The following is a 19761-nucleotide window of genomic DNA, read 5'->3' as shown; positions in this document are numbered from 1 at the left end:
ACCACTCCATTAACCTTTTTTATCATCTGTAAATTTGGACATTAAGCCTAATATACCTTCATCAATATCACTAATAAGTATAGAAAACAACAATGGGCAGCACTGAACCCTGGAGGACTCTGCTAATAACATTAGTCCATGAAGAGCAGCGTCCAACAATAAGCACTTTGTCTTCTTCCATTCAACCATCTCTTTATCCGTAGCAGCAACATTCCCTTAATACCACTTTACTCCAATTTGTATAGCAGCCTTTTATGTGCAACATTATCAAGAGCTTTCCTGAAATCCAAGTATATGATATCAAAATTTTTTGCATCCAGTTTCCTTTACTACTGCATCATAGTATCCAGTCAGATTGGACAGACAAAATTGCCCCTTAACAAATCTGATGTATAATTTCATTTCTGTCTAAAAGGTCCTGCATTATTTCTTTAACCAGCGACTCCATTATTTACTCTGGAATAGAAGTTAAGCTAACTCATGTCACCTTTTGATTCTCCTTTGTATATTGGATATACATTCAAGCATCGTCAGTTCATGGGAACCTCCCTTGAATCCAAAGATGCTCTCATAAGTATGGCTAAGGGTTTGCTGTCAAGGAACTTTCCTCTTAGTTATCAAAAATCATTTAACTCCTGAGGTTGTCATAGACATTCTCTAAGCTGTGAAAAGCTAGGCCTGCTATTTTGGAGTCTAAAATTTTGATGAAACTAATAATCAGATGACACTTGAGTCAACTGGACTGAATTTTGGTGAAGTCTGATTGTCGTTCTGCAACAACCAAAACCCTCTGCACCTTCATGATGGTGGGATTGTTAGTAACCCTGGATATAATCCCCATGTACAAGTCCTAAATGCAACACGTAGTATTCTGGAGGGGACCACCCAGGTGTGAACTAATGAATGCAGGAATCAAGGTGTAGTATCCACCAAACAGATGAATGCTGCCCCTCTGTTACCAAACAATACTAGGTGGTTGATGACTGTCATCAACTGATGCAATACCACCACTTTGCTTATTTGAGGCTGGAAGTGGTGAAACCCATCTCTAGGCTCCAGAGAAAGCTTCACCAACCCCCTCATCTCTTTCTACTGTCATGAAATAAGATTGATATGTTTTGAGGTTATGATGGGCATCCTGGAAAGATCCAATCTTTCTTATATTTTGAGGGTAAAGCTCTAAAATGGAGGTTAAGATGATAGTCCACTGGACCAACCTTATTAATAACTCTCTAGGCGGTATCTGGATCAGCTAGTGTATAATTTGCTGCCTCTACTCTGCCATTTAGTGACTGGGGGAAGTCCATGCACACTGGATATTGCAAAATATATTTTTTGTCACTGTTTATTTGAAACAATTACATATAAGTTACTTATAAACGTATATTTTATCTCGCTTCTTGCTTTATTATATTTCCTTTATTCTTTCTCCGATAATTCCAATAAACTCCAATCAATAATATGTGTTCATACACTGTGATTGAAGAGACCAACCAAAAATTAGACAAAATATTTCTCAAGCTAGACAAAAATGTCTAGAAACAAATACGGGAGAAAGATTCCATAGTAAACAAGTGTGATTTCCATGCAGTTTGACAACAGTTTGAGATAATTTGGTAGTTCTTAGAACTGACAGTCTTCTCATGCTAAAATTCTGGGAAAATTATTAAAAAAAATTCAAAAACTACAAGTAAAAAGTTATCTATATTTTTAGGATGGTATAGAAAATCAGGTTTTTATCTTCAACTGTCAATTAACACAGGCTCATTATTTTTGAGTTAGACCTCACGGGTCTAGCACTATTACTGCAGGGTTAAAGTTGATACATATCCTTAAGTTTAATTTTTTGTATCTTTAATGAAAGTACAAAACTTAGTCCTAAAAGCTCAATAAATTTTCTTAGTGTTTTCAGTTTTTAAACAAGTTTTTAAGAATTTACTTTTGTATAATATGGGAAATTTACTGATTTTAAGGACCTGTTAAAAAAATACCTTCAAGCAGAAATGGATTTCTTCAATTCTGACAATCTTGACATTAGGTAAGTCTGCAACTACTTTTAATATTACTAATTTTTTTCCTCTTGCCTCTTTTCTTAGCATGAAATACTAAATTACAGGATGAGCCCGAAAGTCATGAGACTTGTATATATTTTACATTACTATACATTGAAATTATAAGGAATATTTTGGAAAGAACTTATGAAAGTGCTTTCTAAAATATTCAGTGTAGTATAAATTCTCTTTATACTCCAGTACATTCCCATAATGTACTGGAGTATATTTATAATTATAATTGTCTTTTTTGGTAGCCACTATACTAGTGCTACAGTTAACAATGGATTGCACATTTTTTGTGGTCACATGTAGGCTCTGTCTTGCAACATATGTACTTGTGACCACGTGTGTCACCTCAGGACTATAAAAAGCAAACAGTTAACCCTTGTTTTATCACCTTTACATGCATATTTCACATAAGTAATGAGACAATTTTTGTCTTTTATTTTTTCCAACAAACAAACCAAAATCTGTGTTGTCTTATGAGAAAGGTTAGTTAAATTTGTCCAATCTTCCTTTGAATTACAGGAGGAAGCTTACTTTGAAAATCAATTATCCTCTGGCTGAAACCAAATTTTCATACATCATTCAGCTCAGTGGCACAGAACACTGCTCCCACAGGAAGTAGCTATTGTTGGTTGCTCTATTCTCAGGAAAACAAAAATTATACTATGAATATGGATAGGTAACAGAGACAAAACTTAATGGTGTTGTAGAACAACTGGCATCTTTTAAGGGTACAAAAATTGTTATTGTTGTACACGTTGCTACTAAAGATATTAACCCGATAGGAGGGATTCAAGATGAGATCTTGTCAAAAATTTGGCCCTGAAGAAACTATGCAAGGCTCATGGTAGAAGCAGTGACTATTATTTTCCTGGAAACAGACCTTAAGCTAACAGATCTGTAATTACTTATGTCCTTTTGATTCCCCCCCTCTGTGAATTGGGAATATATTTATACATATCCATTCCATAGGGACCTTCCCTGAATCCAAGGATGCTCTAATGATTATGACTAAGGGTTTGCTTACCTCTTTTTCTGCCTCCCTTATTATGATTAGATAGATTCCCTCTACTCCAGGCACCTTTTTTTTTATGTTTAGCTTCAACAATTTCTCTTCCACTTTTCTTTCAGTTATCACAAAATCATTTACCTCCCTGTTAGATTGTGATAAACTTTTGGCATACCCTTCCCTAAAGAATTCTTCATGTGTAAATGTAGATACAAAATTCCTATTCAATTTGTCAGAAACATGAACAGAGTCATCAACAGATAACCCATTAACATCAAATGGCTCAATGGTCATTTTCTTCTACTGTTAATATAAGCAGAGATCTCTTTGCTGCCTTTCTTTGCTTGAGAATTCTTGTAATCTGCCGTAACTTGTCTAACCTTCTTTGTAACTTGATTACAGAGTAGTTTATATCTACTACAGACTTCTGTAGTAGATATATATTTATGTGTGAAATACATGGGATGCATAATTTATATGCATCCCATGTATTTTTTTTTTTTTTTCTGCCACAAGTCTCATCAGTTCATCTGACATCCATTTAGGTCTAACACTTGTATAGTATCTCTTAGTTGGTATTAAAAACTTAGTAGCTTTTATGATTACATCCCTGAATTCTTCTTTTTAGAATTTGATGTTTGTAACTTTATCAGTTGGTTTTACTGCATAGAATTTAAAACCTGTCTGAGACTATTGTAGTCACCCTTGAGAAAACAAAAGCCCTTCCCTTTACCCTTGATAGCAGTAATATCTTTAAATAAATCCCACATCAATACACTGTGAACACTGCCACTCACTGCCGGTCTTTTACCTGCAAATTCGTAATACATGAAGAATCACTGTTGATAACCAGATCCAGAGTACTGCTTCCTCCTGACAAAAGTTTTCCAGTGTGTGAGTGACTAACCCACAAATTCCAGTCAACACTAGAAAGTTAAAAGCCCCCATTATATGACATTCTGATTTAATGGCCACCTCTATTTCTCTGTATAGCTGTTAGGTATGCTCATCACACTCATTAGACCTCTAACACACTCTTGCTCTCATTTTTGTTTTTCCAGTGCTTATGTCACACCAAACTGACTCAACATTCCAATGCTCATTCATGTTGACTGGATGCACTACCTTAGATTTAAATGCATAACCCCCCCCACCCCCTACTGTTCTGTCTGTCCTTCCTGTATATGTTGTACTCCCTAAATTCAAATTCAGCATCACTGATGCCTGAGTGATACCATATCTCTTCTATCTCTACAATATCTGCATTTTGTGATTAAATCAGTACTTCAGATTCATCAAATTTATTTACAGTGCTCCTAGCATTAGTGTATATGAAGTATATATATACACATGTAATTGCTCTTAGTCACCTAATGCAGCCCATGTATTTACTTGTTCCATGATGGTCCACAGCAGAGCTTTAAATCCCCGACACCTTTCTTTCCAAGCTGCTGCACGTTCCAGTAGATGCAGTGCAAGAATCACTTTTACCTCTGCCCTTGGCTCTAGTTAATCTGTTAGCCTGTGTATCCTCCCATGCTAGCAATTTTCCAATCCAACTATCATTGCCTCAATAGCATTAGCAAATATTCTTGAACCCGTTCTATTTAAGTGTGTCCCATTCCTGTAAAAATAGTCTCTCCTGTTAACAAGCACAGACCATATTGAGAAAAATTTTACCCCATGAGTCTTGTGCAGTCTCTCCAGGGCTAAATCGATCGACATGTATTCTCTCCTATCGTGACTGCCCAGAATTGCAGACACAACTTAAAATTCATTCCTAACTCATGGTTTTTTTCCCAGCAGTGCTCTGTACTTGTTAAGTAAGTCCTCAAATTTCGTACTCTTAATATCAATGTGTGCAACATCATCACCTTTGCATACTTAAAAGATAACTGCTCTACATCATCTGCTTTTGCCCCTGCCAGACATACCTTGTTCCTATTCCACCTGTTCTGCTTCACAACATATTTCCCCTGCACTAGAATCACCAACAGTAAATACCCCCTGTGGGGCAAGTGCATTCTGCCTTGGGGATTGCTGCTGGGTTACCTGATGCACTAATGTGAGCTGTTGCATTGCGTTGGGCAGCTGAGCACTTGATAGTCCCCATTTTAATTCCTTCAAGGGCATCCACCCTACTTTTCAAGTTCTCATAAATGCCCATCAGAAAGCTGAGTTAGCACCTAATTTCTTTACTCTCTGCACCGAACACACACACACACACACACACACACACACACACACACACACACACACACACACACACACACACAAGACATCCCCCCCCTTTGGCTGTTCTGTTAAACATAGGTGCTCAAGTTGCATATTTTTATACCATGATTCATAGGAGAATTACTCCCTTTGGTTCTCCCCCCCTTGAGCCTCAGCACTCCCTCTACTTTGTGCCCTTTGCTTTGCTGCTGTAGTCTGTGGACATGAATTTCATTTAAATACAATTTAATTGATTAACAATGAAAAGTAATAAAATGAATCATTTAGTTGATTAATTGACAATACTATGCTAAGCTAATAGATCCTTAAATGCAATGATGTGTATTATGCTATAAAGTTTGCATTATACCTGATGCTATCAAGTTCAAATTAAATGTTACACTATACGTTGCATTTGCAATTTTAAATTAGTTATGTCTCCTTACTAAAAGTAAAATTTCTTAGCTAAAAACAGAAATATATGCAAAACTGTGTGATTAGCACCTTTGAGCTACTTATACAGGGTGTCTCAAAAATACACGACATAACTTCAAGAATGAGTTCCTCATATGTAGACAATACAAATATTTTATATCAACATAGTTCTGGAAATGCTTAGTTTCCAAGTTTTGAAGGTCTGTCTATGACACTTAAATGTTCACATCATCTTATAGTAATTGTTCAAAATGTCCACCTTCTGCCTGAATATAGGCCTCACATCGACGTCTCATGGACTCGCAAAGACGATGCCAAATTCCTGGCATTGTTTGTATTGTCTCACAACCTGCCACAATTCGATTGCAGAGAGTTTCCACATCAGCTACCAGAGTCGAATACACCAATGACTTTAAATGGCCCCACAAGAAGAAATCTAGTGGGTTTAAATCAGGTGAGTATAGAGACCAGGCAGTTGGTCCACCCCTCTACTTCAGGAGTCATAGATCTCGATCATCCTCTGTCGGCAGCATAAGGTGTAAAGGTCCCATGTTCACAAAGGTGGCGATGGATACCTTCAAACGTTTTCCTGTCTGGACATCTTCGTTCTGGGAACCTTTCATGGTACAAACGACAAGCCTCCAGAACATTGCCGTCTGCCAAACCGTACGTAAAGTGCATATCTGCTTGCTCCTGATTTGAGTACATGGTCAGAATGGAAAACCACCAGATTCTGTCAGTACCTTGTGATGAAGGAAATCGCCTGCAGAAGATAAGACATTCCGGTTAATAACACAGTAACCAAGCATTTCCGGAACTATGTTGATATAAAATATTTTTATTGTCTACATATGAAGAACTCATTCCTGAAGTTATGCCATGTATTTTTAAGACACGCTGTATATCACAGTTAAAACCCTACAATTCCACTGCCCTAATAGTTATGTGCTACGATATTCATGCCCGAACACTAATACAAAAAGCTCTGTGAATAATAAGTTGTAACTTATGAAATCTGTACCTAAATTTCAAAAGAAGTTAATGAGCATTTCTAAGACCATTAAAACTATTTGTTCAAACAATTTAATATGTTAATTAATCAAAGATGGTAAAAATTTCCAAAAAACATCTTTTCCCACAAGCCCAAAATTCTTTGTCTGTACACTTGAAGTATTTAAGGCTTTAAATTGATTGAGTAAAATTAATGAAGATGGTATCCTTAGTCTTTCTTAGACAACACATACATATATTAGCTTAAATTGAAATAGAGCAGCTGTAGGATAGATGTGTGCAAATTTGCTTACAGCCAGAGAGTAATTAATTGTTGGAAGAAACTACCATCTGGTGTTGTGGAAATGGGTAGGTAAAGAAGAATTAGACATATTATTAGAGGGGATGGACAGATGAGATAGGGATTTTTTTTTTTTTTTTTGTAATGCTGTATAAGATTTGTTCCTTGCATCATTTGCCAAATACTGTTATTATTATTATTGCCATCACCCTTTCCTTTATAGATTGGCACAATCTATAAAGGAAAGGGTGATGTGCAGGAATGTGGAAACTACAGGGGAATAAAGTTAATGTCTCATTCGATGAAGATCTGAGAAAGAATTGTGGAAGGAAGGATAAGGCAGGAGACGGAAATAGGAGAGGAACAGTTTGGTTTCATGCTGGAAAGTGGAACAACAGATGCGATCTTTGCTTTAAGGCAGATGATGGAAACGTACAGGGAGATGCAAGTAAAGTTGCATGTGATGTTCATAGACTTGGAAAAAGCATATGATAGAGTGCCCAGACAAGAGGTATGGAAATGCAAGAGGGAGAAGGGTGCATCAGAAAAGTACGTAAGGTGCCTCTGTAGCCAGGTGGGAAGGAGCAGCAGTGTGTAGCACATGCTTCTTGATTAGACTGGGGTTCGAGCCCGTCACCACCAAATATGGAGGATACGGAAAGGTCAAAGGAATGACCACCGCATAATCCGGAGCAATATGGCCTTAGTTGCTAATGCTCCTAAAAACCAAATAACAAACAAACAAAAGTACATAAGGCTTGTGAAGGAAATGTATGAGGGAGCAGTGACTCAGGTTAAGAGTAGTGTAGGTATGACTGTGTAGGTTAAGAGTAGTGTAGGGGTTCTCTGTAGTAGTTGGACTGCACCAGGGATCAGCTCTCAGCCCATATCTGTTCGATCTGGTAATGGGTGTGTTGGTGAGAGACATGAAGAATAGAACACCATGGAGTATGCTGTTCACGGACGATATTTTACTGTGCGAACCATCCCAAGGAAAGGTAGAAAAGAAATTGGAGGAAAGCGTTGGAAGAGAGAGGCATGAGGATAAGTAGAACAAAGACAGAATATATGGCATTGAATGGAGAAGATGAAAGTGCTATAAAACTGCAGGAGGAAAAGCTATCATCAGTTTCGAAATTTAAGTATCTGGGATCGAACATTGAGAGGAATGGAGGATTGGGTGCAGAAATACAGCATAGAGTGCAATGTGGATGGTTGAACCAGAGAAAGATGAGTGGGGTGCTGTGTGATGAGAAAGTAAATTGCAGAATGAAGGGAAGATTGTATAAAACTGTGGTTAGACCCACATTGATGTACGGTGCTGAGACATGGGCGATTACAAGGGCCCAGGAGAAGAAGATGGAAGTGGCCGAGATGAGGATGCTAAGATGGATGTGTGGAAAGTGACGAGGAAGGACAGGATAAGAAATGACTACATCAGAGATATGGCTAAGGTGGGCCTCTGAGTAAAAAAATGCAGGAATCTAGGTTGAGGTGGCTTGGACATGTGGAATGAAATGAGGAGTATGTGGGGAAGAGGTGCGAAAAGTTGATGAGGAAGAGGGGGAGATCTAAGCTGAGATGGAAGGACAAGGTGGCAGAGGATTTAAAAGAGAGGATGGAGGAGAGAGGAAGCCCAGGATAGGAAGGAATGGAGGAAAAGAATTAAGGATTAAAATGCCGACCCCATATAAACGTGGGAAGAAGGCAAAGATAAAGAAGAAGATTATTATTATTATAAAATATTATGTATAATTTTAGATGAGCATATATTATGGCATGGAATTGGTAATTAAATGAGACTAGATAAATTATTCAGTTGCAATACAGATTATTATATTATTAAGGTTAATTCATATGTAAAAATAATTTCTATTTGTATGCATGCTCGTATATTAGTATTAATAATGGCAAATGATGGAAGGGATCAAGTTTTACAGCATCAGCCAAAAAAAAAAAAAATTTCACCTGTCCATCCTCTCCAATAGTATTTTTAGTTCTTCCTTGAATTTATTCGAACTATCCACTTCCACAACAGTGGATGGAAGCTTGTTCCAGTAATCAACCACCCATTGGCCGAAGGAAAACTTTTGCACATCTGTTCTACAACCATCATTCCTCAATTTGAATTTGTCTCCTCATGTGCATAGGCTGAGCAAAAGGAAGAATCCCATCAAAATTGTGGTTGCTTAATCCATTCAAAGCTTTAAACACATTAATCAGATTGCCTCGCAGGTTGGCGCCTCTGTAGCCAGTAGCACACGCTTTTGATTAGACTGTGGTTCGAGCCCGTGGCCACCAAATACGGAGGATGCGGAAAGGTCAGGGAATGACCACCGCATATCCCCAGAGCAATATGGCCTTAGTTGCTAATGCTCCTAAAAACCAAAATAACAAACAATAAGAGCTTCGCAGGTACCTCGTCCTCAGATGCTGCAATATGCAGAACTGAAGCCTTTCTTGGTAAGAGCACCCTTTTGTTCCTGTCACTAACCTTGTTTTACCTTCTCTGTACCCATCCCAGCAGTTCTACATCCTTCCTAAACCGAGGCCTCCAGACCTATATTCAGTACTGAAGATGTGTCCTGACCATTCCTTATACAATGGGATAATCACCTCCTTAAGTTAAAATGGCAAACCAGATATGAAGTGAATACAAGGAAATGGATACTGTAAGGAACAAGACAGGAGAAGGAGATGAAATTCAGAATAATGGCAAGCCAAGTTAAAATAAATTTAGTGCCACCCACTTGATGGCAGCAAGATTGAATTTCATGACATATCACTATAAAAAGAATGAAAAATCAACCAAAACAACTTGAACTGCCATAAAGCAAAAATAAATTTAGTTAGATTGGCTGTTGAGCTTCTTGTCAAAATGCTACAGTGGCTACATAATCACTGCACTTCGGTGTTAAAAAATTCAGTTAATCAGTGACTGACTGATTAAGTACTCAGCATGCTAATGTAATACATTTTAGTAATGGTGGCTCTTATGCATTGAGAAATTAAAATATAGCAACTGAGAGCATTTACATAGTAATGCAAACTACTAATGGCAAGAGTGAAAAGTTAAATAAGGTGATAATAAGAAAGATATATAGGCAGCAGCATGGGCAGTAGCATGAGCATCTTAAAGGGTAATGCATTAGCATCCTAGCCCTCTAATACCATATAATATGCAATTAAAAATGAATAGTAAAGAAAATATGAAAGGACATTAAACCGAATATTAGTGGCTGCAAAACATATCCAACTGCATGTTGCCAGAATATTACATAAGCTGAAATTTATAAATTAAGATTAACTTTGCAGAATGGCAAACCAAGTGAGAAGTGAATTTAAAAAAATAAATAAATAAAAAAAATACAGTACCAGTACTGTATGAATATGTTCTTAAAATACAGTCAGTTCTGCTATAATGTGGTACATGTGTTCCTAAAAATCTCCGAATTATGGTATTAAAAACAACAGGGCTTATGGTAAAAATAGGAATAGGGGCAGAGCAGTCATAAAAAAATGTTCAGTGTGGTAAGTAAAACACTAAAAAAAAGTTATAAACCCAATAAAATTGCTAATACATGTTTAAACATCCTAAATTTCTAATAAATATTATAGTAAATATAGCACTATAATATATACATACTAATTAATATTTCTGTTCACCGACTTTTTTTTTTCTTGGATTGTAAAATTTAAAACTGTAAAAAAAAAAAAAAGCAATCAATAACAAAAAACACGGCACGCACACAAATTGCACAAGTAACAATATTTTATGCAGTAACAATTTCGCCCATTAAAAATAGGAAGCTTAAAAAGTAGAATGAACAGAAGATTCTGAAAATTTGTTTTTTATATGATTGAATATTTCATAGAAGGAAAAACACATTTCACCATAATAATATAAAAACCTACAGAATTCCAGCTATTGGTATTATCACAAATGCAATAAGATAGTTTACTACCCATTTATAATTAGATTGCACTAACAGAAAAGCCCAATAAACTAGGAACTGCAAATTGTTTTTATAGTTTTATGGTAGCTACCTCCAGAAATGTGATCCCCCGCTCACACTATCCTGCCTCATGAAATTTCTGTTCGAACTGAAAAATGTGAGCTCCTGAAAATGTGAGTAGGCTTACAATATCTTGTGAATACATCGAATGACAACAGTATGTCTCTCCGAACAATACTACTACAGTAAATGGGAAATATAGTTTTCACGCATTTGACATTTTTTAAGCTTCGTAAATTTGTATGTATTGCTGCACAGATTGCTACATTCAGCTTGGTGCCAGATTTTCCGTTTACCTGATGTTACTCACATATAAAATCTCACATGAGCCAATGCAAAAATCACTTTATACTCACATTGTTCCCTAATATATCAGTCGCTTTGGAGCAAATTAGGGTGGCTTCAGGGCAGGAGGCCAGAGGGTTGTGATAAATGGTTATTCCTCAGATTGGGTCGATGTAAGAAGTGAGGTTCCACAAGGATCAGTGTTAGAACCATTGTTATTTTTGATTTTCATAGACATCACGCCCTCTGTCATAAATGATAAAGGGCATGATGTCTAAATTTGCAGATGATGTAAAGATTGGTAGAGTAATTAATGATTGCTGCCAAGCAGAGCTTCTTCAGAATGACTTAGATAGATGGCAGAGATGGTCAAAAAAATGGCAGCTATGCTTTAATCCAGCAAAGTGTAAGGTATTACACCTGGGGAACAGTAACCCCAAAATAACTTATACACTTGGCAGAGTTGAACTAAAGCCAGTAGTGGAGGAAAGAGACTTGGGTATTACTATACGGTCAGATATGAAGTTCTCTGAGCATTATAGACTGGTTGCAAGGAGGAACCATAATGTCCTATCAATGATTTATCGAACAACCGCTAGTAGAGATAAGGACATCATAATCCAATTATATAAGGCTATTGTTAGACCACACTTGGATTACTGTGTAAAAGTATGGAGACTGCACCTAAAGAAGACATTGTTCTTCTTGAAAGGGTCCAAAGACAGGTAGCTTGCCTGGTGAGATCGGCAAAAGGGCATCCATATGAGGAAAGCCTTCAAATGTGTGAGTTGCAGAGATTGGAAACTAGACACTTCAGAGGAGACTTGACTTAGGTGTTTAAGGCTCTGAGAGGCATAAGCAAAATGAATAAGGACGAAATTTTCATGGTTATAAATGATTCTAGAACTAAGGGCCATAATTTCAAGTTATGGTGGGAAGTTGTTTAGACTGGATTGCAGGAAGTTTTATTTTAGCCAGTGAGTTATAAATTACTGGAATAAGTTACCTACATGGGTGGTAGAGGCTGACAGTCTGGGAAAATTCAAGGTCAGCTGGATAATTACCTAAAAGAAGAGGGAAATGCAAGGTTCTCCATATTCTTTTCTCTTATTAATTTTTATTATTTTTTTAATTTTCTTCTTATTATTATTAATTTGTTTTTATTCTTATTATTTTATGTATTTTTTGTTATTTTATTTTATTTTATTTTTTTGACTGGTGCAGTATAAGCCATGGGCTTCCTTGCACCATGTGGCTGGAGACTAGGCACCTGCGCGGTGATCTGATTGAGGCGTATAAGGCCTTGAATGGGTTGAGCATGCTGAATTCTGATGGGATCCTTTCACTTGTTCAGATTACGAACCTAAGGGGGCATAAATTCAAATTAAGAAAGGACAGATGTAGAATAGATGTGCGGAAATTTTCCTTTAGCCAGCAGGTGGTTAATTGCTGGAACCAACTTCCATCTGTTGTTGTGGAAGTTGATAGGTTGAATAAATTTAAGAAAAACTGGACAGGCATTTGGAGGGAATGGTGTGATTTTTTTTTTTTTTTTTTTTTTGATTTTTTTTTAAATTTTTTTTTTTTTTTTGGCTGATGCTGCATAAGCTCATACACTTGCTTTCTTGCATCACATGCCACTACTACTACTACTACTAAAAGCATGCTTATACAGCATCAGCCAAAAAGGAAAAAAAAAACAACCCTTCCCATTTCACTGATCCATTCATTCCAGATGTTTTTCTAGTTGTGCCTTGAATTTATTTAAGCTATCAACTTCTACAACAGATGGAAGTCTGTTCCACCAACCAACCGCCAGCTGGCTAAAGGCAAACTTCCGTGCATCTGTCCTACATTTTTCTTTCCTCAGTTTGAATCTATGCCCCCTCAAGTTTGTAATCTGAGCAAGAGGAAGAATACCATCAGCATTGAGCCTGCTCAATCCATTTAAGGCCTTATACACCTCAGTCAGATCGCCTCGCAAGTCCCTAGTCTTCAGAAGTTGCAATTTGCAGAACTTAAGCCTTAGGAGCACCCCCCTTTCTTCCCTTCACCAGTCTTGTTGCCCTTCTCTGTACTTGTTCTAGCAACTCTACATCCTTTCTAAAATGAGGCTTCCAGACCTATACGCAGTACTCAAGGTGTGGCCTGACCACTGCCTTATACAAGGGGATAATCACCTCCTTCTCCCTGGTCACAAAATTCCTGTATATCATTGTCAAGACCCCATGATCTACTCTGGCAGCCTGTCTGAACTAGTCTGAATGCTCAATTACCCCAAGTCTCTTTCATTCTCCACTACCCTGAGTGTAACACCTCATTTGGTACATTTCTCTGGGATTACTGCTACCCATATGCAGTACTTTGCATTTATCAATGTTAATCTTCAGTTGCCACTTTGCAGCCCATCTACCCAACTTTTCCAGATCCTGTTGCAGCTAATCCTGACCAGCCAGATAATGCATGCATTCCTGAGTTGCTGTAGTGTAAGTGCCTAATGTCAGGTACATATAGTATTCCTCCAAACAGTAGGCTAGCCACTGTCCTGAGACATTCAATGTTTCCAGGTGTCTTCAGCTAAGTGTAGAGTTTTTACAATTGCTAAACTCCTTAAATGCCCTTTACCAGTGAAAGCTGAGCAAGTTTAGTATGACAGAATACATGGACAGAGATTATACCATATGATATTTTCCGAAAACAAGAAATGATATTATGAAATGTTATATCTTTTAAATGATTCCTTTGATTCAGAAATTTCCCAGGGTAGTTTTTCCTTATTTTCCTTGAGCATACAGCCCATTATGTTTTCATGCGCCATTTACTATAAACATTTATATATCTTATATAAATCTGAAATACATAATATGCATTTCCTATTTCTTGATGTTCTGCAGTATTCACTCGTACAGTATAACTGGAGATGCATCTATAATATCCTCTCCCACCTAAAATAAATAGTTAATCAATACAATAAACTATTTTATATAATACTTAAAATGAACAGCATATAAAATAGTATGAACTGTGCAAGAAGTAGCTGGAGAAAATCTTAGAAGTACAATAACATCTGGTTTTACAGTTTGTTGTTGTTTGTTATTTGGAGCATTAGCAACTAAGGCCATATTGCTCTGGGATATGCGGTGGTCATTCCCTGACCTTTCCACATCCTCCATATTTGGTGGTGACTGGCTCGAACCCCGGTCTGATCAAGAAGCGTGTGCTACGCACTGCTGCTCCTTCCCACCTGGCCACGAGCCTGTTGCCTAACCTTTTTGCGTTAATTCTAAGAACACAGTTTGACACTTCTGAAAATTAAGTAATAATAATAGACTAATCCAAGTACTGCTAAATAAATTTCTGCTTACTGTCTAGACAGCCGAGGCTAAAAGAGTTTCAACTTCATTGTAACTGTTTTATTACAGTGCAACAGCTAACAATGGGTGGCACACTTTGTGGCAGCATAATGGCTTGGACTCATGATGTGTAAATTTGCATTCATGAATATTACCACAACCAGCCTCCCTCCCCCAAATCAAATATTACTAAGCCATTAATCTGTAAACAATGACTAATATTCCTCAGAAATTTGGGTTTTTTTTTCCCATAATGAATTTTTATATATTGTTTGATTGATAATTATTAATTTGAAAAGCACTAATTTAAATATTTACCTTTTCCTTCTATTAAATAACGGAAAAATAAGTTAAAAATAATATACCTGAAATATAATGCAATACATGTATAAACCAACTTGTCAATAATTTAAATCATACCTCACTTCTCTAACAGTCATATTTTTAATTCCAAATTTATATGCATTCTTTATTAATATCTAATATCAACATTTAAAATGAACATTTTCTGGAGTTTGATCACTTATCTTGCATTAACTGTTTTTTTTTTTTTTTTTTTTGTTAACTGAATTTAATAAACTAAAAATATGTAAATAATTTCTTTCAAACTAGTGTTTACCCAGTTAGTGACAATATGCAACTAAAGCAATTAACATTTTCTAACATTAAGTCAGAAAATGAAAGAAGAGAGACTTTGGTAAGGTTCCTTTTACTTATATAATTGGTTTTCTTCTGTGTGTTTTCTTGAAAAATCTAATTTAAGAAAATTTATTAAAAAATATTAATAGCAAATAGCACTGGGCAACATGATTTTTAACTCCCCTGATATATAAGTTGTTTGCAGTCAGTTTTCATGCAGAGATTTCAAAAATGATCCTTAAAATTTGCCATCATCATCATCACATCATATCACAGTTTCTACATATGCAGGGTTTTTGTGATTAGCATTACTAGCAAATGATTCAAGAAAGCAAGCTTATACAGCATCAGCCAAAAAAAAAAAAAAAAAAAAAAATTCCCAATAGTTTGTCTAGTTCTTCCTTGAATTTATTTTAGCTGTCAACTTCCACAACAGATGGCAGTTTGGTCCAGCAATCAACTACCCACTGGCAAAAGGCAAACTTCCATACATATTTGCTGCATTTGCCATCCTTCCTCAATTTGAATTTCTGCCCCCTTATGTGTAGTCTAAGCAAGAGGAAAAATCCCATCAGCACTGAGCTTGCTCAATCCATTAAACATTTGATAACCTTCTTCCATTTTCAATGGAAGAAGGTTATCAAATTGTAGCAGTGTGCTTAATGATTTTGTAATAAATGAGAGCAAAGTGGAGGAGAAATTGTTGAAGTTAAACACAAGAAAGGCACCTGGGGTGGATGGGATCTATCCAGTTATTTTAAAGGAGGCGGCAAAGCAACTAAGCAAACCCTTAGCCATAATTATGAGAGCATCCTTGGACTCAGGGGAGATTCCCACGGACTGGAGATGTGCAAATGTGTCCCCAATTCACAAAGTGGATCGAAGGGTGACACGAGTAATTACAGAACAGTTAGTTTAACTTCTGTTCCGGGTAAAATAATGGAGTCGCTGGTTAAAGATGCATTGCAGGATCATCTAGACAAGACTGCAGCGGCGCCTCCGTAGCCAGGTGGGAAGGAGCAGCAGTGCATAGCACACGCTTCTTGATTAGACCGGGGTTCGAGCCTGTCGCCACCAAATATGGAGGATGCGGAAAGGTCAGGGAATGACCACCGCATATCCCGGAGCAATATGGCCTTAGTTGCTAATGCTCCTAAAAACCAAACAACAAACAAACAAGACTGCAGCAATAATTCAAACACAGCATGGGTTTGTTAAGGGAAAGTCTTGTCTGACAAATTTGATTGGTTATTATGATGTGGTCACAAAGGAACTGGATGCAAAAAATAATTTTGATATCATATACTTGGATTTCAGGAAAGCTTTTGACACTGTTGCGCATGAAAGACTACTGTACAAATTGGAGCAGAATGGTATTAAGGGTAAGTTGCTACAATGGATAAAAGGATGGTTAAGTGGGAGAAGACAGAGGGTGGTAATCAATGGGTGCTGCTCTTCGTGGACTAATGTTATTAGTGGAGTCCCACAGGGTTCGGTGTTGGGTCCACTGTTGTTTTGTGTATTTATCAATGATATTGATGAAGGTATATCAGGCTTAATGTCGAAGTTTGCAGATGACACAAAGGTTGGCAGGGTTGTTAATGACAGTAATGGCAGTGTGCTACTGCAACAGGATCTAGATAATTTGGGCAGATGGGCTAAGAAGTGGCAACTGAAGTTCAACCTTGACAAATGCAAAGTACTGCATATGGGTAGAAGTAACCCCAGAGAAACGTACCAACTGTGTGGTACTACACTTAAGGTGGTAGAAAATGAAAAAGACCTGGGAGTAATTGTGCAGTCAGATATGAAGTTTTCTGAGCAGTGCAGACAGGCTGCTAGGGCGGGTCATGGGGTTTTGTCAATGATATATAGGAATTTTGCTAGCAGGGAGAAGGAGGTGATTGTCCCTCTGTATAAGGCAATGGTCAGGCCACGCCTTGAGTACTGCGTACAGGTCTGGAGGCCTCATTTTAAGAAGGATGTAGATTTGCTTGAGCGTGTACAGAGAAGAGTAACACGATTGGTGAGGGGAATGAAGGGATTCTCTTACCAAGAGAGGCTTAAGTTCTGCAAATTGCAGTGGCTGGAGACTAGGCACCTGCGCGGTGATCTGATTGAGGTCTATAAGGCCTTGAATGGGTTGAGCACGCTGAATTCTGATGGGATCCTTCCACTTGTTCAGATTACTAACCTACGGGGACATAAGTTCAAATTAAGAAAGGACAGATGTAGAATAGATGTGCGGAAATTTGCCTTTAGCCAGTGGGTGGTTAATTGCTGGAACAAACTTCCATCTGTCATTGTGGAAGTTGATAGGTTAAATAAATTTAAGGAGGAACTGGACAGGCATTTGGAGGGAATGGTGTGTTTTTTTTTTTTTTTTTTGGCTGATGCTGCATAAGCTCCTACACTTGCTTTCTTGCATCATGTGCCACTACTACTACTACTATCTCAGTCAGGTCATCTCACAGGTGCCTAGTCTCCAGATGCTGCAATTTGCAGAACTAAAAGCTTCTCTTGGTAAGACCATCCTTTTGTTCCACTCACTAATCTTGTTACTCTTCTCTGCATCCATTCCAATAGATCCACATCCTACCTAAAATGAGGCTTCCAGACCTGTATGCAGTACACAAGATATGGCCAGATCCATTGCCTTATACAATGGTATAATCACCTCCTTTTTTCTCCTATTTCTCATAATCTGCCTTCACCTGCCTAAACTCCTTTGTGACTTGATTACAGACTAATTTATATCTATAGGTTTCTGTGTTTCCTGATAATTTATATGCATCCCATGCAGTTTTCTTTTCTGCCACGTCTCGGCAGCTCATCTGACATCCATTTATGTCTAAGCCTTAAACAGTATTTCTTAGTTGGTATGATAAGCCTAGTAGTTTCTATGATTATTTCCCTGAATGCTTCCCATTTAGAATTTGCTGTTACTAACATCATTAGTTGGTCCCACTGTACAGAATTTAAAAACTGTCTGAGACCACTGTAGTCTCGTTTACTACAGAAAATACCCCTTCCCTCTACCCTTGATGGTAGTTATGTCTTTAAGTAAATACCAAATCAATACTTTGCCTATTGGACTCATGATATGTAAATGAGATTCATAATGCATGAATAATCATGTTAGTTGATCATATTATCATAAGGATAATATGATCAACTGAGTCATTGAGGTTGCAGGTGCTGTACAAAGGGTCTTCATCAGTCACAACCACAAGGTTTTCCTGGACTGGTCTGTACATAATGGGAAAGATTTTATTGTGGTTTCAAGATGCTACAAATTCCTTTCATATACTCTGCTAAAACCTGTAGGCAGGATTCCAACACCTATGGCCACTGTGCTGACACCAGCCACAACTACAGCAATTACCCAGATAAGAACAAGCAAGCAATGTACCTCAATTGTAAAATTTTTAAAAAAGATCACTCCCACACATACAGTGATCTCAAGTGTTCTGAATACACTAAAGCTTAGCAGAATATGAAAAATAAAATCAGTTATGAATAATTACATCCACAATTCCTAGTTATGAATAATTACATTTACAATTCCTAGTTATGAATATTTACAAACACTTCCTAGTTCATTTCACAAATATGCGTGGTCTCAATTCTAATCTCAATGACGTCCATTTCCACTTGTAGTCTGCCAAACTCCATGTACTTTTTCTGACAGAATCTCAGTTATCGGTTGATTCAACTACTGCTCATCTGAGATGCCCAAATTATTCGCTGTATGATTCCTTTCACCTCAAAGGTGGTACTTGTGCATATGTCCATTCCGATATTCCCTGTCAGAGACTTGGTAATTTGGAATCTCCTCTTTTCAATTGTCTCTGGCTTAAAATCTCTCTATCTCATTGTGTCAAATTCATCTGTTGTCTCTACCATTCTCCCAACTCCACTAATCACTTAGAGCTCTTTGATTTCCTCTCTTTGCAACTTTACTTTCTCCAGTCCAACTTTCCTAACAGTGAGGTGATTTTCCTTGGTGATTTTAATGTTCACAACTCCAGCTGGCTTCCGTCTTCTAGTCACACCGACCCAGCTGGTTGAGATGTTGAGGCTTTTTCAATTACTAATGACCTTGCACAGATTGTTCATTTACATACAAGGATACCAGACAATCCTAACCATACAGCCAATACACTTGATCTTTTTGTCACAAACAACCCTTCTAAGTACACAGTCGAAGTGAGTGGTCCTTTAGGCACCTCAGATCACAACTTGGTGATTGTCTCTTCTCCAATGGAGCCTTTATCTCATGGCTATTCCAAACCTCGTATTGTTTGGCATTACAAGAATGCAAAATGGGATGACCTGCGAGATTTATTTTCCTTGGTCTGATTACTGTTTCAAAACTTCTAATGTCAACGTTTGCTCAGATCGTTTCAGTGAAATTATTCTTGTAGGAATGGAATCCTTTATTCTACACTCCATTTTA

At 37.4% G+C, this 19761-nt stretch overlaps 1 protein-coding gene across 2 annotated transcripts in view; it reads left to right on the top strand.

Annotated features, from left to right (window-relative positions):
• Positions 1–19761, top strand: part of LOC150080415 (dynamin-1-like) — a 209363-nt gene that overhangs the window by 149504 nt on the left and 40098 nt on the right. For both annotated transcript variants that reach the window (XM_090381422.1, XM_090381421.1), the window contains exons 13-14: positions 1974–2038; positions 15276–15360. In XM_090381422.1, coding sequence (XP_090237548.1) covers positions 1974–2038; positions 15276–15360 — 150 coding nt within the window. The remainder of the gene's footprint in view (positions 1–1973; positions 2039–15275; positions 15361–19761) is intronic.

Source organism: Mastigoproctus giganteus, chromosome 9, assembly GCF_048544385.1.
Source record: "Mastigoproctus giganteus isolate SK-2022 chromosome 9, ASM4854438v1, whole genome shotgun sequence".
Lineage (NCBI taxonomy): Eukaryota > Metazoa > Arthropoda > Arachnida > Uropygi > Thelyphonidae > Mastigoproctus > Mastigoproctus giganteus.
The sequence above is the reverse complement of the archived record's forward strand: the minus strand, read 5'-3'. Positions and strand labels throughout refer to the sequence as shown.